The following is a 21,368-nucleotide window of genomic DNA, read 5'->3' as shown; positions in this document are numbered from 1 at the left end:
CCAGCTCACATCAAAACAGACCATCACAGATGCACCACCCCACAAAACGCTTGTTCCAGTCCAGAATGTGCGCCAAAGCCACAAAGAACTGACACGAACAATGAAGAAGACTTCGACTTCTACCATCTCGAGGCTCTACCAAAATCGATAAAACAGCCGAGAGGGAGTAGCATTACGCCTGCGCCACTGCCAAGAAAAAGAGGGGGGGGGGGGGCAAAGATCCCACAGAATCAGCAGTGCCAATGAGAAGATCTACTCGTATTCCCAAACCTGTTGTTCGATATGATTCATCATAATTCACGCTATTGTCATACAAAGGATAGGGTTATTTACATCAGTACACATTCAAGAACAGCCGTCATAAAGACTTTGAGGGGTTGTATTCTGTTCAACATTAGAGATGTTATGTTTTTACATGTTTTTAAGTATAATTTTTTGTTTTATGCCAAACCTTGTAAGGAGAAAACAGCTGTATAAATAATACGTCTTCATTGTGTACCATTTCTGAGTATTTCTGAAAATGAATGTTAGGAGACATTCTTTTTTTTCAAAGGAGGGACGAATGTGGTAAACATATCAATTTGGGAAATGATGTAGGTGTTAGGGGAACGCCAGACAGGAGTTGAAGCGGGGACACTGAAGCGTAAGGATCTATAGACATGCTAGTAGATGGGAATGTATGCCATTTATGGACGGACATCTGTTGTAAGGCAATCGTGACGAAAAACTGATGTAAAGCATTTGCGTCATTGGTCGTACAGAAAACACAATGGCATACATGCATTTCACTTAGCTGGAGGCTACTGCAACTTGCAAAAGATTTATAATCGAGTGGTAAAGTTCAAAAGCGATTTAAAACCTTGAATCAACCAAATTTATGTACATGCGACTCACTAAGCTATTAGTGAGGAAGGTGTTTCTGTTGTCGATTTTAATGTAAAACACCTACAGTTGTAAACATATAGCCCTAATTGGTGATGCGCAGCAACAACGTGTCGTATAGGATATCTAATTACTCCATCTCTGCGCAGAAGAGTTGTATTTTAGTCTGGTACCTTCCATAAAATGAATTCTTTACAGAAGCGTCAGTAGTTGGGAATGTACGTTTGGTGTCGTTTTAGGGAGGAGGTTTTGAGGGAATGCCCAGCCTGCCCCGGCTGGGGCAGGTTGGGTAGGTTGGTGGTGACGTCACACCTGCCAGCCCAAAGGGCTGGCAGATGTTGCAGGTGTGACGTCACCCCTTCGCTGGGGAAAGTTTGGTGGGTTTTTTCCACGCCGCGGGGCATATGTGTATAGACTGCCTTGCTTACTATTCAGTTATTGATTTGATTGGGCAATGGTGGTGTACGTCATACTCAAGAAATGTTTACTTATACAAAGGCGACCAACATTTTGGTGGGAGGAATTTGTGCATAGCCCAGAGGACACCCACAACCATGGGCAGGTTGCTGGCAGACCTTCCCATGTACGGCACGAAAGGAAGCCAGCATGAAGCGACCCCAGTGTGGAGAGGTTCCTGGGTCACATGTCATATACATGTAGTAGATTAACATATAGATTATAGTTCTAAAAACTTGTTTTCTTAACTCAGAAACTGGATAATTTGTACCAGGAATTATCAAAGAGTTCAAGTGAGTTCAATCTGGGATTAAGATAGACTGCCTTAATCCGAGACTTAATAAACACCCAAACAAGTACACTTTTATATGTACTCTATGGGTGAAACAAACGTTATCAGAAATCAGTATTTCTTTAGCTCTGTTTTCAGTAATGGTTTTCATTTCCCATGTATATGTATTTGTTCACTTGTGGATGCAGTGGGCCTCTGCGGACGCTTTACTCTATCAGTATAATATGGAATACGGGAGGTAACTGCTCCGTCTGTTGTTGATGTACTTCCGGTCTTATCATGAACGTCTGCTGTTCGGTAGTGTTGCCATCTTGCAGAAGCCGCTTTCATCTCTACAACAACAGCAGTCAGGAAAGCAGAAATTGTAAGTGCATCTCCCGAAGAGTAAGCCCAATCGCGGCGTCTTCAGATAACGTTCGGATTTGTCACTGATTCCTTACAGCCATGGCCGATCCCAGAATCAAGCCTATAGTAATCAAGGCGGGTGTCGTCACCAGGTAAGTCTGACTTTTACTCAGACGTGTCATGTTTACTTAACAGGTTCTGTATAATTGATCGATACAGATGATAGAAAATTAAACTGAAATTTCAAAATGAAAAAAGAAAAAAAATTAACTCTATTTGTCAAAATATACGGTCTTTATTATAACACATTATAATACAAACCTTTCTCATGCGGGCCATGTTTAGGCAGGTGTTTAGTTTACAGGCCCTAATCTAAGTTATACATGTATATCCATGTCTGAAAGATTGAAGTGCCGGATCAATATACATGTACCGTAGGTCATCCATGGCTGATCACATGATCAACGTTTTGCTCCTTGTCACGCTCATTGGTCTGTCATGTCCCTCGCTCATTGGACGTCGCAGTGCGAAGGTTTGCCTGGAACATGATAAGCTGTTCTAGAAGACAATGCAGAAGCTAGAACCACGTGAAAACAAAATATGTTTTTTCTGTTTTTGAATATTACACAGGACAATACCTGTTGTCAAATCGATGTCAGCGATAGTAGATTGGATTTGGGTCATTTTCAATCACCCAGATAGCCTTGGTGTTTTTTGCAGAACTCATGTGATGTCAAATTGAAGAAAATAATAAGTATTGGGACGTCGCTGTTAGCATTGTATGACTAATCTAAACCCACTCGCCATCATGCTCGCTAGGTCTCCAAAAAAAAAAAAAAAAAAAAAAAGTTGGTATAGCCGAACACTCACTGAAGTATAAACACATGCCATATTTCGTACTATGAATGGAAGAAAATAATAAGTATTGGGACGTCGCTGTTCGCGTTGTATGACTAATCTAAACCCACTCGCCATCATGCTCGCTAGGTCTCCAAAAAAAAAAAAAAAGTTGGTATAGCCGAACACTCACTGAAGTATAAACACATGCCATATTTCGTACTATGAATGGTTTAATTTTCGATACTTGAGACTCACAGGTGAACTGCTTTTCGCAGTGGCACAGCGAGTGCTACATAACTGTATGCCTCCAAGTTATCAGCTTATTTTTTTTACCTATATGTTGCCTTACACGTTTCTGTGGTCATATTCTCTGGATTTGGTGTCTTTCCTATGTAAATTTGAATAAAACAATAATTATTGGACATCATAGATGGCGCTGTAGGGCTCTTCTAAGCCCACGCACGTGCGTGGTAAAGTCCAGTTTGCCTACTTCTAGTTCGTCAGCAGTGAGTCCAGCAGCAAGGTGTAGGTATGGCGTCCGCGGTGGAGGCTTTGCCACGTCGTGTGACCCGGGAGCTAAACGAAGCCTCGCTGAAACTTATGGAAAGAACAGGATACACCATACGGCAAGAAAAATGGCAAAGAAAGTACGGCGGTCCACCTCCCGACTGGGAAAGCTCGGCTCCTTTAAAGGGTTGCGAAATTTTCGTCGGAGGTATTCCAAAAGACTGTTACGAAGACGAGCTTGTTCCAGTATTTGAGAAGATAGGGAAGATTTACGAACTGAAACTCGTAATGAACCCCCGCTCTGGATCCCATAGAGGATATGGATTCGTTATATACACTAACAAAGAACACGCGAATCAAGCGGTAAAGGAGCTTAGCAACTACGAAATTCGTAAAGGCCAGCTCTTGGGTGTTTGCAACTCTCCCGTAAGTCATGTAATTTCCACTATAGAAGCTTTTTTGGTTGTCTCTTCGTCGCAAATTAAAACACATTTAATTGCCAATGTAGACGGCACCAGACATCGGAAATATCGGTTGGTTAGTTGTAAAATTCACGAGTAGGTATCACAGTCCAAACAAATTTGACCTTTATGTAAGCCGTTATTTGAAAAGTTATAATTGAACTAAAGTTTTTTGTATTAAAGGGGTATTTTGTGTGGGTGGATATGTGTAAAATGTCGTGTAACTTTTTGAAATTTCTTATCGTCTGCTCTTTCATTTTCCGTCACAAGAAGGTGGTGTGCGCGTGCAGCATTTGTTGCATTTTCTGTCACGAGAGGGTGGTGTGTGCGCGCGCGCACAACATTTCTTGCAACAAGTGATTTCTTTTGTATATGAGGCTGCAGTAATAATTAATATAGTCACTTATGGCCGAAAAGCACTGATGCGTCGTCATCTTGTACATTAATATTGTGCATATTTGTATGACTGGAATAATATTTATGTTGTGCATATTTGTATTACAGAGGAGAGTTTTGCATGTGAGGAACCTTATGTCAACAACTACAGAAGACAAAATTATAAAGCTGTGCAGTCAAGTTGTGGGAAAAGACAATGCTGTGGAAAGAGTAGAGAAGATAAAAGATTATGCATTCATTCAGTTTAGAGACAGAGATGATGCTATCATGGCCATGACTAAACTTAATGGTGAGAAAAATTATTTATTTTGGAGTTGTGTTGATTGGTTTTGGATAAATACAAATGCATTAACGGAAGTATATTTTTTCTATCGGTAGGCAAATGTAGTTTTTGTGTGCATTTATAAAGTGTGATATATTTCCATTTGGATAGTTCTGTTTCTGATAAGTAAAAGTTCATTTTCGTTTGTCAGTCACATGTGGCACATTAGTATGTTTTAACTAGTTTTTCACTTGATTGATGTTTACAGAAAATTACATGATAGAATATCCACCAACATCTAAGGGAGAGTATTTGGAAAACATGCTAACTTAAGTAATTAAGATGAAACAGTGAATAACTGACGCATCGCTTGCCTATAGGATGTTTGATACTCCAACTACGTACAGGAAATGGCTCACAATTATGGGACAGACTTACATATATTTACAGAAGAGCACATACAGTATAAATTCACACTTCAAAACATAAGGTGTGGGCATTCTCTAGAATATTTGTTTGGATAAATTTCTGTATAAATTGGATTTTATGTTAGCTTATTATTAACTTAATATCACCCCTCATTCAACATGGATGGGAAGGTCTGCCGGCAACCTGTGAATGGTTGTGGGTTTCCACCAGGCTCTGCCTGGTTTCCTCATGCTATAATGCTGATCACCATCGTATAAGTGAAATAATCTTGAGTACAGCGTAAAAACGCGCCAATCAATAAATCATTCAGCATGAAAAGAAGCTGTTGAACATTAAATGATCAAATGTTTAAAAGAGGGAAGTTGTTTCAACAGTTACATGTAATAGGCTGAATATTGAACCCAAGCTCCCAGGACCATTTTGCCAGGAATTTTTTGAGAAAATAAGAAGTTTTCTTTGGGAGAAACTCTAGGTAGACTGTATCTGGAACACTTTTTAACTGATGTGTATCATTTGTACTACGTCCTCATTCTTTCAAGAAATAAAATTAAAGGAAGATCAAGGTGAGAAGGCATTATATAATAAGTCATATATATATTTCTCTGTAGGAATGAATGTTGAAGGTGCTTGCCTTGAGGCTGCATGGGCGAGAAGAAGAAAGCAGGTAAGAAATCATTTGGTCAATGTTGCTGCCACATTGTGAAAATCGTCTCAAATGTGTAATTCAGGACAGCCCAGCGATCATCCTCTCCCATAGGTTAAGTTTGTCTGCAACATAGTATGTGGAGTAAACTGTGTTAAGTTGGAAGAGTTCAAATGTTTTCAAATTGAGAGTTTGTGGAAGGTATTTGGTCGGTAACCGGGACCTGTCCACATTTTTCCCCCATCAGCTTTCTTTTAACTCATCTGTCGTGTATGTGTGAAGTAAGCTTTGCATATAAAAACCAAATTATTTATATATATTTATATTAGGTAAATAATTCAATTTTACTACTGATGAAAATTCTTTATTGCAGGCTAATCAGGACTGGCACTTGGGTGAGGTTGATAGAGCATACAACAGAGGCCAGGAAGCATTGGAATCTTGGAAGCAGAAAGAAGTATCATATGTCAGGGTAAGAGTTCCTCATATGGTAGGCTAGGGGGTTCTGTTATGTCAGGGTAAGAGTTCCTCGTATGTTAAGGTAGGTTGTTCTCATATATCTGTAGGGGGTTCTCATATATCTGGGTAGGAGGTTCTCATATGTCAGGGTAAGAGTTCCTCATATGTCAGGGTAGTGGGCTCTGTTATGTCAGGGTAAGAGTTCCTCGTATGTTAGGGTAGTGGGCTCTGTTACGTCAGGGTAAGAGTTCCTCATATGTTAAGGTAGGGGGGTTCTCATATATCTGGGTAGGAGGTTCTCATATGTCAGGTGTGTGTGAAGTAAGCTTTGCATATAAAAACCAAATTATTTATATATATTTATATCAGGTAAATAATTGAATTTTACTACTGATGAAAATTCTTTATTGCAGGCTAATCAGGACTGCCACTTGGGTGAGGTTGATAGCGCATACAACAGAGGCCAGGAAGCATTGGAATCTTGGAAGCAGAAAGAAATATCATATGTCAAGGTAAGAGTTCCTCATGTGGTAGGATAGGTGTGAAGTAAGCTTTGCATATAAAAACCAAATTATTTATATATATTTATATCAGGTAAATAATTGAATTTTACTACTGATGAAAATTCTTTATTGCAGGCTAATCAGGACTGCCACTTGGGTGAGGTTGATAGAGCATACAACAGAGGCCAGGAAGCGTTGGAATCTTGGAAGCAGAAAGAAGTATCAGATGTCAGGGTAAGAGTTCCTCATGTGGTAGGCTAGGGGGTTCTGTTATGTCAGGGTAAGAGTTCCTCGTATGTCAGGGTAGTGGGCTCTGTTACGTCAGGGTAAGAGTTCCTCATATGTTAAGGTAGGGGGTTCTCATATATCTGGGTAGGAGGTTCTCATATGTCAGGGTAAGAGTACCTCATATGTCAGGGTAGTGGGCTCTGTTATGTCAGGGTAAGAGTTCCTCGTATGTTAAGGCAGGGGGTTATGCATGCTTTGGTTGTATGACAAGTGTACTTGATACTGTGACAAATTTTTCAGGGCTATGGCAATGATCCTAGTTACTCGCCTCCATCGTATTACAACCCGATGTCTCCACCACCCGCAAGGTAAGAACTATTTTGGCCTGAAATCCACAACTCTGTTCACCCAATATAAGAATACAGATGAGAATCCAGCACAGCAGATGATCTTGCAGTCAGAATAGAGTTGTATTCTTGGAATTTTTATAAAAAATCGGTTAGCTTAGAACGATATTTGCAGAATTAAGAGCATAGGTTGTCATATTCCACCGTGTGTGTCCAGTTTGTCTGTTTAATATCAGGGTTCTCAGAAGTGTCAGATGCTCTGTCATTTGTGTGCTTCAGACCAGGAACAGGATATTTGTTTTTTTTTTTAAATCATTTCAGTTGTGATCATCTAAGATGAAATCTTAGATAACCTAAGATTAAATTTTACCTTATGATTTGTCTGTAATAACTGTAACTGTAAATAAGCATATGTAAGTGGGTTTTACAAAGTACAGTATTGTAGCTCTCCTGCTGATATGCTAATGGATACAGAGTACAGAGTGAGAACTAGAAAAATGACATGGGTAAGTCTACTTTGGCAACAGAAATCCAAAATGAGGTAATGACGGATTTCAGTTGGAAGGTGCTTCACATGGAGAAGAAATATTTGCAAGGCTGTGCAAGGCATAGCTTTATTGAAAACAGGCGATTTTATTGAATGGGAGGGGCTTGCTTTTTGCCAAGAATTAATGTGAACTTCATACCACCTGTGACCTATATTCTTTAATTGTCACTCTGTAGCTTTCCATTCAACAGCATACATGTAGGAAAGGTACACTACCATATTTAGTGGTTTTGCCATTGTGGTTGATAGAGTCATTTAACGTGAAAGAAGTAACATTTATGTGTTATCCATGCAATGTCCTAAAAAAAAACGTTTTATGAGCTTCTTACATGTAAGTATACAAAGAAGCATTAAGTTTCATCAACCAAACCTGAATAGCTCAATATATTTGATTTTATGTGAACATCTCAGGAGGAAAAGCAGGAAGAAGAAACTTTAAGAAGGCTCAGTCACATAATTTTTACCATGAAATAGCTTGAATATTTGTGCTTTTTGTACTGTTAGCAGGGCGTTGGCAGAGCCAGGTCCCATGGGCATCAGAAGCCCTGTGCGAGGCCGAGGGATGATGAGGGGGTGGGGCTTTAGGAAACATCCAGCAGAGGTGTGTATCGTTGTCAATGCAGAAGGTTTCCTGTCCCATATCCCATTAAAAAGTTGCGCATTGCAACTTATTCTGGAGCATGCTTAAAGGATTACGCAGTCTTAAAATCTATAATCTGCCTACGCCGTACTAAAAGACATGAACCGATTGTGCAATTAACCAGAAGGTGAGTTAGTTCAGTTTCATTGAAGATGGGTGTTTGTTTAAACTTTGAAGTAACAGGTAACATACTTAGAAACTAATTCTTATCTAATATTTCCTATACATGTAATGAGTTTTGAATTAAATTTCGTTAATCAGGTGTGTTAATAGCTAAAAAAAATTGGCTGTTTTGTTATCATTGAAAGTTGTCATAATGCAAGGCTCTGTGTTTAACGTTTGACTATGATTTTGTTTTGTGGAAGAATTTTTTGTTTTACTAATTACCTTTAATTTATAGTCCGATTGCCCTAGTGAGGCTTCAGTAAATCAAGAGTGTCATGCATGTAACGATGTTCACTATAGGTGCTGGATGACCTTTGCCAGAAGAATGGATGGGGAAGTCCTGTATACCAGCTTCATGCTCCCATGGGAAGGGATGGAAGTGGTGCCCAACAGCTCTTAGAGCTCTTTTTGTACAAGGTACTACCATAGGTTTCAACAAAATGTTGATAAGAAACTTGTTTGAAGAGATAAGAATCAAGTTCTTTTGCTGGAATGTAACTTTTTTTATTATTTATTTATACAATTAATCATGTCCATGTGTACCAGAAAGAATAAGAAGTAAATTATCTTATAAAAATAATTGATCTGAAGTAAATCGAAAAAAGGATGTCGTGGTTGTGATTTATACATATATAAGTGTCATGTAGAAGTTGATGTTGGGCATTTACATTGTTAATCTATGGTAAAGTACATTTGTCTTTCAGATCACCATACCAGCTCTCGGTACTCAGTTTCCAAATTGTAACCCATTTACCCCAAATAAACTGTGTTCTACTGTTGAGGGGGCAAAGGTTTTTGCAGCAGAGTACACTTTGATGCAGTTAGGTGTGCCTCTTGAAGGTAAAGTTAGTGTCCAGAGAAAAAAGGAAAGACAAACAAATGCTTCACCGCCCAAGCTCTACCCTTTTTCACTTATGATACATCATTGAATAAGTGGCCATTGTATGCTTTGATTTCTTCTTTCTTTCCTGAACCAGCTTTGCTTCTTGATTTAAGAAAGGAAGAGCTATCTCATTTTACATGTTTGTAACAGTATATGAAAAGTATAAAAAAACTTCTTTACTGGATAATATGTAATAAGACATGCTGCAAAAAACTTAATTGCTGAAAATTACTATTCATAGCTGAGCTGTTTGCCGTTATGTAAGCACTCGTGACATGCATCAGGTATTCTGTGTCTTAGCAACTCGTTTGAAGAATGAATGGTTAAATACTCACATACATACATGCATGCGGTTACCCAAGTATATTTTGAATACATATTAGCCAGGAAAGTAACTATTTGCATAACTAGAATTGTCAGAGTTTATTGTTTTGTGCTGCAGCCCTAGAGTACATTAGCCCACCATATCCTTACACCCAGCCGAGCTATGCCAACCACCCCGACCCACCTGTGGAACGCTTCCAACAGATCATGTGAAAAGCCATGGATGACCTACTGGTAGTTGTCGTTTTCTCTTCGATGGTCATTTGGTTGTTTTGTATATGTGTGTTAAGATTAGTGGATAAAGAATAACTGAATTTAACTGTTTAAGGAATGGCTGTTACATATCTTGCTAAAATATGTGGATGTTCGTGAAAATACAGAACATTTGACGTTTGTGTTGGAAAACCATTGTTGTATTTTAGATGGCTTTGCTGTGAGCATTTAATTCCATTTTTGCCTCATGTTTTGGAAAGCACATCTCTACTAATAGAGCCAGATATTGTTTTGTGCTGCAGCCCTAGAGTACATTAGCCCACCATATCCTTACACCCAGCCGAGCTATGCCAACCACCCCGACCCACCTGTGGAACGCTTCCAACAGATCATGTGAAAAGCCATGGATGACCTACTGGTAGTTGTCGTTTTCTCTTCGATGGTCATTTGGTTGTTTTGTATATGTGTGTTAAGATTAGTGGATAAAGAATAACTGAATTTAACCGTTTAAGAAATGGCTGTTACATATCTTGCTAAAATATGTGGATGTTCGTGAAAATACAGAACATTTGACGTTTGTGTTGGAAAACCATTGTTGTATTTTAGATGGCTTTGCTGTGAGCATTTAATTCCATTTTTGCCTCATGTTTTGGAAAGCGCATCTGTACTAATAGAGCCAGACATTTTGACACCTGCTTTGACCGGTCTTTTCAAAGTCAAATTAGCTGTTCAGTGCACCCATTTATCATTTATTTTCAATATCATGTATTTATCATTTACACGTATGGGCTCTGTTAGGTTCCCCATAGCAAGTACTGCAAGTTTCTGTTGAAGATATTAGTATGTTTCGGTATATCCTTTCGTATTTCAGATTTTTGATAGAAAAGAATAAAACATTGAAAAAAAAAGAATTTTTTAATATAACCTGGTAGTTGTTTTCTCCTTCATGGTCATTTGGTTGTCTTGTATATATGTGTGTTAAGATTAGTTGATAAAGAATAATTGAATTTAACCGTTTAAGAAATGGCTGTTACATATCTTGCTTAAATATGTGGATGTTGGTGAAAATATAGATGCTGAAAATATGTGCGAAATACCATCACATTGATCTCCTCCAAGTTTCTTATAAGCTTCGAGATTTTCTGATCCAAGTTTTTTCTTTTTTTTTTCCCCTATACTCTACTGTACTCTATTCCACTACACCGCCTATATATAGTATAGAGTAGAGTATAGTATAGTATAGTATAGTATAGTATAGTATAGTAGAGTAGAGTAGAGTCTCCAGTGTACGTGCATGTTTGGGTGTGGTGTCGATCCATCCATCCCTACCACAACCAGCAGGTAGACAGACAGGCAGATCACCCAAAAAAAATCCCACCGACAGGGTCTACGGTTCATAACACCGACCCTCTGCCTGCAGCAGTGAGCCTTCCTGGGCGAACAGTGTTGCAAAGACACGCTGAGCGATCCTATTCACCAGCCGGCCCGCAGTCACGCCAACAATGTTGTCAGCTGTGCTTTGTTTTGACACGTGGTTTTTGTTTGGACACGTGGTTTTTGATCGGCTGCGCCTTGTATACATTGTTGCCAGCCAGCCAGCCAGCCAGCCAGCCGGTGCGTCAATACATAACGCTAGTATACACACATACGCCCCGCGGCGTGGAAAAAACCCACCAAACTCCCCATCGAAGGGGTGACGTCACACCTACCAGCCCTTTGGGTTGGGTTCATTTTTCCCCGTCTCCCCACGGGGAGGTCCTTTTTACGGGCTCCCCGTTGGGCCGTTTTGGGGCAAATCCGGCTCGCCCATTGGCCCGTTTTGGCGCCAGGGAGCTCTTTTCGAGCTGTCCCACTCGACTTTACAAGCCGACGTTTTGCCTCTTTTTTTCTCTCTCTTTTTCCCTATACTGTTATACGCTAGTGTACTATACACTAGTCTATACACATACGCCCCGCGGCCTGGAAAAAACCCACCAAACTCCCCTAGCGAATGTTTGGAAGGGGTGACGTCACACCAAGCGTCAATCCGCTAAAAAAAAATTTTTTTTTTAATACATAATACATAGGAACCATTCCGATAGATAGCAGCCCTAGCATGACACACTGGCACACTGACCCAGTCCCTTTTTTTCATACATAAAACATAGGAACCATCCAGATAGGTATTCCCGTTCACCATTGTTCAGGAAACATATCATTGTCAGCTGTGTTTTGTTTTGACACGTGGTTTTTGTTTTGATCGGCTGCGTCTTGTATACATTGTTGCCAGTCAGTCAACCAGCCACTGCCGTCAGCCACTGCGCCAGCGAGCTGGGGAGTACACCCTTATACATGTCACCTACATGGAGTGGAAACCCTATGGACACACCATCTACAGGTGATGGAAAACACATTTGTCGCAAGTGCTTACATAACGGTAAACAGCTCAGCTGTGAATAGTAATTTTCAGCAATGAAATGCAGCATGTCTTATTGCATGTGATCCAGTAAAGAAGTTTTTTTATACTTTTTTTTCATATACTGTTATACTATACGCTAGTCTACTACACACATCACTCCTTATCACATATGCCCCGCGGCGTGGAAAAAACCCACCAAACTGCCCAAACTGCCCCAGCGAATGTTTGGAAGGGGTGACGTCATACGCCATACAGTATGGAATAAAATTTAAAAAAGAGACTATGAGACTCGCATACCGTGGTGGTTTGACTTTTTTCTTTTTTTATTATGAGGACTACCACAACAGCATGCAGGCCAGCTATAGCACACTGACACACTGACCCACTCACCGCCTGTTACATCGTCATACATTGTTGCGTCATACATTGTTACCAGGCCGTCTGCGGTATACCGGCAAGGCGCCGCTCGGCAACAATGTATGACGATGTAGCAGGCACGGCAAGTCGGGTCAGTGTGTCAGGCTATTACGCCGCCCCCCGCTAGGTGTTTTTAACTTTTTAACGTATGTACCACTGCGAATGATATAACACATGAAAAAAAATTGTACAATTAAAAAAAAAAAAGATGGGAAGACTGTGTTTGGTGTGGGGCTTCTTTTCTTTCTGTTTTTTTAGTGCTTATATTGAGAAAGTACTCTTTCGGGAAGAGTTGGTTGGCCCTGAAAAGGGCCGTCGGAAGTGTCACAAGAGCACGGGAGCAGGGCGTGTAGAGTATCCATAGCACCGTTCTACAGATCTAAATAGGTGGTGCTCACCCCGTCGGGGAGCACTTTTCGCTTCCCGTAAAAGTACGTGAATGCGTCTTTGTGTTGGGTATACGAGTACATCGTATTGCCCCGCATCCGCATCCCCCGATTCACACCACTCGCGCTTTGGTGATCGCGCAACACAGAGAGGTACACGGCCTTGTCCACACCTCGTGCGCTCACACCTTTGTAGGAGAGTTTGTCTTTGGCGTTGGATTCCCCGCCGTAACAATAATAAGTCTTGGAACACAAACTGACGATAGCATCACCGACTTTGAAAAGCCCCGGTGTGCGCTTATCGTGGTCGTAATGGTCGCGACGGGGTAACCACGCATCCCGCTCGGTCTCGTACACGGCTCGCAGCTCGGGTTTGACGAGGGATTCCCAGTCTGGGTCAGACCAAGCCATGTAAGCAGAGTCTGTGTCCATCTCACAGTACTGCCAATCCGCCTTGTCTAAAAAACGAGCCATGAAATCGTAATAAAATCCCAGCATGCGGAGTTTGGCATACTGGTAGACCATACACCCTATTTGCAAGGGGAGACTGTAGCGAATGGTCTTCTTGCTACTCGTCACTTCAAAGGTGGTCTCGTCGATGGGGTCGACGGTTCGACACCGAACACTCTCCAGTAATTTTCGTGTTTTTGCCAGATCGCAGATTTTGACATCCACGTGTCGGTCTTGATTGGTGACGGTTTTTCCATAACCTGAATTCCTCAACATCTTCATCCTCTCCCCGATCAGGGCTTTGTTCGGGTCGACATCTCCCTCCCGTCGAGCTTGGGTGACGGCGTCTGCGAAGGATTCGAACGCTCGCTCCGGTGTGTATTCCATCGCTTGGTAGACGTGCGTGACGACCAATCCCCGACCGAGATACCACTCTGCCATGGTGGGGCCTATATCAGCCCGACTCACCTCGGTGTTTTTAAAGATGGGTGGACATTCAGCAAAGTCCGCTTTCAGGTGGTCCGGCACGTGGATGTCACATTCCACAAATCCAAACAACTGGCCTTGAATGACAGCCTCCATGAGCTGAGCTTGTGTCTTGGGCTGTCGCTGTGACGGGGGTAAACCGTATCGTTGTAGGAAGTCCCGTAAGGCTGGGTTTGTCGCGTGTTGGCGGTGGAACTCGCACTCCCATATCGTTACCAATGGATAGCCCTGGGAGCGAATGTATGCGTCGTTCGCATCCACCTCCCGCCGTAAGTCCTGGGGGCTTAATCCCCGCCGCTCGTTGTAACACACCTTTCCTGGGCGAGGGTGATTCAGGTGACAGCCGTGATAGCGGAAATAACACCCGTGGAATTGAAACACAGTAGGCTGTCCGTCGATATAGGCGAACCCGTCTACGGGGAGTTGTCGGTCACCGATCCGCTTCTCGGTGTGATTGAGTCGGTGATGGATCGATACCCCCAGCTGCTGTGACTCCCAGTCCAGCCATTTTTCAGCCAGACGGGTGGCGGTGCCGGAGGGAACGAACTTCTCTCCCCCATCCCGACGGCGCCAACGGACGCAGTGATCGCCGGCATAGGTGAGGCCAGGCAGTACAGGTATAGCGCGTTGGCATCGAATCCCACGATGCGCTGACACAGCTTTCCTCCCCGTATACGGGTCACGCCTCGTTCGTGGTAGCGGTGGAAAATGATGCTCGGCCCACCCACGATGTTTTTCTTGAGGCAATCGTGCATGTCTTTGTCTTTCTCACCGACGAGGGTGAACACAGAGCGTAAATCGTGGAATAAGTAGTGGAGGGTAAGCCCTGGTATGCTGATGCAGTCTTTGAAGACATCCACATGCATGGTTCGGTAGAACACCGACATCTTCTCAGCAGCCTACATGAAGGGAATGACGTCTAGGTTATTATACCACCGCAGCAAGTCTTTGACGGTCCGCATGCCGTGCTCTCGCCACACCGTCTGTAAGGTCTTGTACTCTGCGTCCGTACACGGCTGGTGGGTGAGATCATTGTCGAAAGCATGCTGCGGTGGCAGGACCGTTTCCTCCAGCCGGGCCAGGGAGTCTATGTAGCTGTAACAAAATTTCCCTTTGGTCACGTGACAGTCGTAAGCTTTCACCCACTTGTCGTAACTGTAATTCGGGGCCAGGTAATTCCGAATGTCCAGAAATTTCAGCTGCGGTGTGGTGAGGGCCATGTGATTATTGTTCCGCTTAAATACATACTCCAAATCACCGCTCTGGACCAGGTGGGGGTAAAGCTGTTGTTTGATTAAGTTCAGGTCATAGTTACCCGAGTTAAAGCCGAGGACGGGGAGCTGGTCTATATAGGTCACGAATCTGTCCCGCACTCGGCGTATGTAAGACGGTTTCTTCTCGTCGGGATCGATCCGCTTGTCTAAGGCGTCCAGGATGTAAGCATAACGCTCGTGGAGATAGGTGCTACTGATCTCGCTGATGTCGTTGAGGTAAGCCATCATGGCCTCGACGAGTGCCTGGGGATCGCCGGTGGAGATGAAACACACGGGCTGGTCGCGATCCGGTACATTAGAGTTGACGCTGACACTCATGGGCATGTGTTGAGCCGTCCATTCCGTCGAGGCAGTCGCCGCATCGTCCACCGGGTTCACCGGAGCCAAGTACGCCTCAAAGTCGTAACACGCTCGGTATGGGAAGATGCCGTCGTCACCGTCCTGGAGTTCGATCCCCATGTCCGCCAACGTTTCGAAAATGGTGGGCCGATTGCGGAAGACACCCCCCGGGTACTTTCGTCGAATGGCGTCGGTGCACGTTTGACCGTGCCGTCGTAACTCCCGCAGTGTCCGAAAACTCTTATGGCACACCTGGCAGGTGAAAGATCGAGCATAACGCCCCATGTCTTTGATATAGCTGAAATGTCGCTGGTACAGGTTTAACCGCAGGGTAGGGGGAGAATAGCGCTCGGCACTGCGGTGAATGAGTTGTGCTGAGTACGACCTGTCAATGGGGATGAGGTGGTAGACTTGAATATTCACTTGAAACAGGCTTTCCAACCGTGTCCAGCGCACTGAGGGGTACTCCGCGGAAATACCTCGGCTCCATCTCCATTTCCTCCAGATACCTGCGGTAATACACCCCAGCCTGGGCCTCGCAGTTTTTGGGGTCGGCCTGGCCTAGATGGACGGCCAGACACCGAAACAAACACAAATAGTCCCTGTAAGGACCATTAGCTCCACCCACCAACGTGTGTAACCCCTTGTTTCCCGTCAGGTAAGAGGGTAACGTTACCCCACCTTAGGTTGATGTGGCAGTTTGTGGACGAAAAACATCACGTTGGTGATGAGGTCGACGGTCCATTTCGTATTGGGGCGTTGTTTTTGAGCCCAGGTAAGCGGGTCTTGGGTGAGGAGATGCTGGGTGTGGAATCCTCGCAGGTCAGCCCGACTCGCCACGCGGTACGGTGCGTCGAGTACTCGGGTGTTGTTGGTGCTCGGGTAATAATACCGCACCTGACCCGTCTCTTTGTGGCGGAGGATATATCCAAAACTGTAATTGATAGTGAAAGTGGTCGGCTGGTCTTCGTAAATCTCGTCTACATAGGCTGGGATAGTACCGAGATCACTCAGTCGGTAATTATAGCAGTCTTGAATTGGTTTGTGGCGATGGAAATGCGTTCTGATCGATCGCCAATGCCGCTGGTACAACTCCCGTACGTCACTGTCACCGCTCGACAAGACAGCCTCGTGAGGCTGTACCGGGTCGGGTTCGAACTGGCTCGTTGGACTTTGTTTTTTCTTTTCTTCTTCTTCTTTCAGCGAGGCAGCCCCCGCTAAACTCACTTGAGCTTTACTCGTGCTGGGTTTGTTGTCGTCGGTGGTGTTGGTGGTGGTGGTAGATGAAACAGGTCTCTGTAACATAGAAGGGTGTAGACGTTATAACCCAAGTAAACCCTAGACATACTCTATACATACTATTTGCGATCGTCTCAAGGATGGTAAATGAGTGCCCGATTTAAATAACAACAAATCATAATTAATTTTCTTGGGATATTGTAAATTAAGTGAAATAAAGTAATACAATGTGTTTAAATGAATTGTGACATGAGTTTGCTTTACACAATTATGAACTAAATGAAATAAATCTATATATATATATATATATATACTGATACAATTGTTAACTCTGCAAAACCCCTATACAGTTTTGGAACAAAAAATAAAGAAAATTACTATATATTACTCTTTCCAGACACGTATTGTCGTTTGACATTTAGAGTTATGCCCCTTATTTCCATTATTCCAACAAAAGTAGTCGCCCCTGCTAAGCGTATTCCATCAGGAGTTATACCCCTTGTTTACATACATTTGATATCGCACACATTCGTGGATTTCTACTACAAAATACATAAGGAAATATCCTCTAAGCTACTCAAGCTTTCTATCTAGCTTTACTGGAGTTACAAACTATTAAAAGACACAACTATCCTTAAATATATTGAACTAAAACTACTGTTATTTCAATAAGAAATCTAGCGATCTCAGCTGTGAATAGTAATTTTTAGCAATGAAATGCAGCATGTCTTATTGCATATTATCCAGTAAAGAAGTTTTTTTTTATACTTTTCATATACTGTTACAAACATGTAACATGCGATAGCTCTTACTGTCTTAAATTAACTTTCAAGAAGCAAAGCGGGTTCAGGAAAGAAAGAAGACATCTAAGCATACAATGACCACTTATTCAATGATGTACCGTATCCTCAGTGAAAAAAAAGGTATAAAATTTTTTTTTTTAATACATAATACATAGGAGCCATTCCGATTGTTACTTATGTATTTCAATGCAGTCTGGTCGGGAGGTAGGCTGGTAGGCAGGTGGGTCAGTCGGTGGAGGGCAGGCTTGTCAGTATTAGACATATATACATAGCAGGTGCTCAAGTATCGAAAATTGAACCATTCATAGTACAAAATATGAGAAGAGCCCCACAGCGCCATCTATGATGTCCAATAATTATTGTTTTATTCAAATTTACATAGAAATGTCACCAAATCCAGAGAATATGACCACAGAAACGTGTAAGGTAACAAATAAGCTGATAACTTGGAGGCATACGGTTATGTAGCACTCGCTGTGCCACTGCGAAAGCAGTTCACCCGTGAGTCTCAAGTATCGAAAATTGAACCATTCATAGTACAAAATATGAGAAGAGCCCTACAGCGCCATCTACGATGTCCAATAATTATTGTTTTATTCCAATTTACATAGAAAAGGCACCAAATCTAGAGTGTGATGGTATACTACATGGAGGGGGGTCAGAGTGTTTGTTCTGAACGATTACCTGGAACTGTTTACATTTCTTAATGGATATTAATACATTAGCTCATAACTACATACATGTATATACTGAATACGTTGTACGTGCAGGCCTGTGTACATGTACATGATTTATATATGTACATTTATTGTGCGCATGATTTTTTTGGAAACGGACCCTTTTTGTCACCAAGTCTGAGATGACCAACGCTGAATACGGAAAGCAACTACTCATACATGCACATGATTCAACATTTGGACTTCAAAGACTATCCCCAAATTCAACATACTCGTCGTTATTTAAAACGAAATAGTATGGAAAGAAACGAAAATGAAAAAAACTCAATGCCCATCATCAAAAATGAAAAACGTCAACTGGCCGATATGGGGCTCGAACCCGTGACATTCGCGTTATTAGCCCGACGCTCTGCCGACTAAGCTAACCGGCCATTCATGCGATACGGTGGCTTTTCAACCTCCATAATCAAGCGGCGCCTGCTGTATCGCGTCTTTTTCTCTTTTTTTTTTCGACACACCGACATTTAAACAATTGATCAGCGTTGACCTAGTTTTCCCTGAGGATTAAAATCGCGCATGCTATGTTACTCCACCATAATTCCTTCAAGAACAGGAACTACATCCCCACATACGTATATCAGGCAGCGGAAGATCAGGTCTACGTGTTTTAAACTTTTTTTCAAAGATAATTTTTAAATAAATTAAAATAAATTAAAAAAAAGAACTTACCGGGTCGTGTTTCCCACGTTGATGGGTCCGCCAATCCCACAACCGGTAGAAAGACTTCTTGCAGTCTTCACAATGCCACACACGTTCTTTTTTGTTGCCATGCCGCTGTTGATGGTGGATCAAATGTTCCCGGCGAAAAAACGCCCGGTCACAGGTCGGGCAGGTGAATCTTTTTTTTTTTGTCTGGGGCTGGTGATGCCTCCGCCGGTGTCGGAGCCAGTTATCCCGCCGGGTAAAGTGCTGGGCACACACCCGGCAGGTCAATGCCGTCTTCTTTTCCTTGTCGCCGTGTTGTGTTTGGTGATGCCGTCGCCAGTTATCGCGTCGGGTAAATCCTCGTTCTCACACCTCGCAGGTAAATAGCTTCGCCGTCTTCTTCCCCTCCAACGTCTTCTTTTCTGTATCGCCCTCGAAATCCTCTCGGTCCATCATCGGTTGTTTGCTCGCTCGCTCGCTCGCTCGGTCGGTGTCTTCTGGTGAAGTGATCTGCTACTGCTGCACCTGTCTTTTTGTACCTGAGACACGCGGAAATTAACCACACGCTGATTGGTTCGTTTTTTCTTACGTAACCCCTTCTCGCACGCTGATTGGGCCCCCCATTGGGCAGTTTTGGGGCAAATCCGGCTCACCCATTGGCCCGTTTTGGCGCCAGGGAGTACTTTTCGAGCTGTCCCAGTCGACTTTACAAGCCGACGTTTTGCCTCTTTTTTTTCTCTTTTTTTCCCTTTACTATTATACTGTACACTAGTCTATACACATAGGCCCCGCGGCGTGGAAAAACCCACCAAACTTTCCCCAGCGAAGGGGTGACGTCACACCTGCAACATCTGCCAGCCCTTCGGGCTGGCAGGTGTGACGGCACCACCAACCTACCCAACCTGCCCCAGCCGGGGCAGGCTGGGCATTCCCTCAAAACCTCCTCCCTCAAAACCTCCTCCCAAAAACGACACCAAACGTACATTCCCAACTACTAGCGTCTAGGATAAAACAAAGAGCATGACATTTTTCAGAAATCGGAGATAAGGCGAAAATGCCAGCTTGCCGGTGACATTTCTCCTACCTGCACGTGATAGAATACATTATACAACTACCCGTGACAGTTGTGGATGTAACCATTGCTTTCATTTGAAGAAATCGCTTGGACAAAATGTTTCTTCGGCGATTACGACACATTCGACCATGTTTTGCATTGTTATTGTCGTTACATATTTGCAACCAAAACACCTAATAGGACTGGATTTGTCTGCGAAGAGCATTATGTCATATCACAGTTATAGGTATGTTAACATAGACAAGTGGGCCACGCTCTGTTTGTGTGATTGCTTATCTAAGTAGGCCTAATCGATGCATATTGATTGGTGCAAACAATCAGGAAACGGTCAATCTTATTTTGTTATTTAACAAATCGCGTAGCGATTCATTCTGCTACAGTTAATACATAAATGTTTTGTATATTCAGATTTTGGAGAGAAATAGCTTAGACTCCTATGTGGCCTATGTGTCGGGGTAATAAATGTGTGCCCTGGCGACACAAAACCAAGAACTCTGATTGTATATGACAATATGTTTTATGACAGTTGTTTTTTCCTTTTAGACAGGGGCCTCCGTGGCCAAAGTAGTTAGCGTTCCAGCGCCTCACACCTCACGCGGTCGCAGTGAGTTCAAGTCCAGCTGGCTTCCTCCCTGGTCGTACGTGGGAGGGTCTGCACCAACCTATGGAAGGCCGTGGGTTTCCTCGTGATAGATATAATGTTAAACTTGTAAAACAAATTTGACACAAACTTGGTAGCCATGAGAAAATCGACACATGTATAACCCTAGCCGGAATGTATTTGTTTATTTATTTTATTTTATTGGTGTTTTACGCCGTACTGAAGGATATTTCACTTATTGGACGGCAACCATCATTATAGTGGGCGAAAACCTATCAGAACTCGGAGGAAACCCATGAGCATCCGTAGGCTAATGAAAGACCTTTCCACACACGGACGGGCAGGAAGCCAGGAAGAACTGGACTTGAACTCACAGCGACTGCATTGGTGAGAGGCTCCTGGGTCACTGCAACGCACTGACACGCTAACCATCTCGTAGCTGGACTGTCAAAAAGTTTTTTCATCAACATTATATAAACGTGCATTACCATCACAATTCTCAATGTTTCAAAAACGAACGGTGAAAGCAACAAAGAAATTTTTTCCTATATATGTAAAAGCTGGTATTCCTAATCGGAAATGATGTAAGCGCAGCATAATCAGATACGCCCGTAGATAGGATGATATGGTCAACTTCAATAACTTAATTGGGGTTAAGCAAACGTATATACCTGTATATTTTGTATAAGCTGAATA

At 42.7% G+C, this 21,368-nt stretch overlaps 1 protein-coding gene and 1 non-coding gene across 5 annotated transcripts; one reads left to right on the top strand and one right to left on the bottom strand.

The window, feature by feature from the left end:
* Positions 1–1,540: 1,540 nt before the first annotated feature.
* LOC135474886 (APOBEC1 complementation factor-like) lies at positions 1,541–10,558 on the top strand. Of its 4 annotated transcripts, none has more exons than XM_064754547.1 (9): positions 1,541–2,127; positions 4,288–4,468; positions 5,479–5,534; positions 5,887–5,985; positions 7,004–7,071; positions 8,102–8,198; positions 8,703–8,819; positions 9,107–9,242; positions 9,728–10,558. In XM_064754547.1, the coding sequence occupies exons 2-9, from the start codon at positions 4,315–4,317 to the stop codon at positions 9,820–9,822; spliced, it is 822 nt and encodes a 273-aa protein (XP_064610617.1). In that variant the 5' UTR covers positions 1,541–2,127; positions 4,288–4,314; the 3' UTR covers positions 9,823–10,558. The 4 variants fall into 4 exon arrangements, with proteins under 4 accessions (XP_064610617.1, XP_064610615.1, XP_064610616.1 ...); XM_064754545.1 differs by lacking the exon at positions 1,541–2,127 and having other exon boundaries at positions 2,814–4,468; positions 9,728–9,843; positions 10,125–10,558; XM_064754546.1 differs by lacking the exon at positions 1,541–2,127 and having other exon boundaries at positions 2,814–4,468; positions 8,105–8,198.
* Positions 10,559–18,649: 8,091 nt separating this feature from the next.
* On the bottom strand, positions 18,650–18,722 carry Trnai-aau (transfer RNA isoleucine (anticodon AAU)). Its single transcript has one exon. It is a non-coding gene; the product is annotated as a tRNA-Ile (tRNA).
* Between the last annotated feature and the right edge of the window lie 2,646 nt (positions 18,723–21,368).

This window comes from Liolophura sinensis, chromosome 9 (assembly GCF_032854445.1).
Source record: "Liolophura sinensis isolate JHLJ2023 chromosome 9, CUHK_Ljap_v2, whole genome shotgun sequence".
NCBI classification, from domain to species: Eukaryota; Metazoa; Mollusca; class Polyplacophora; order Chitonida; family Chitonidae; genus Liolophura; species Liolophura sinensis.
This window is presented reverse-complemented; position numbering and strand designations above follow the sequence as displayed.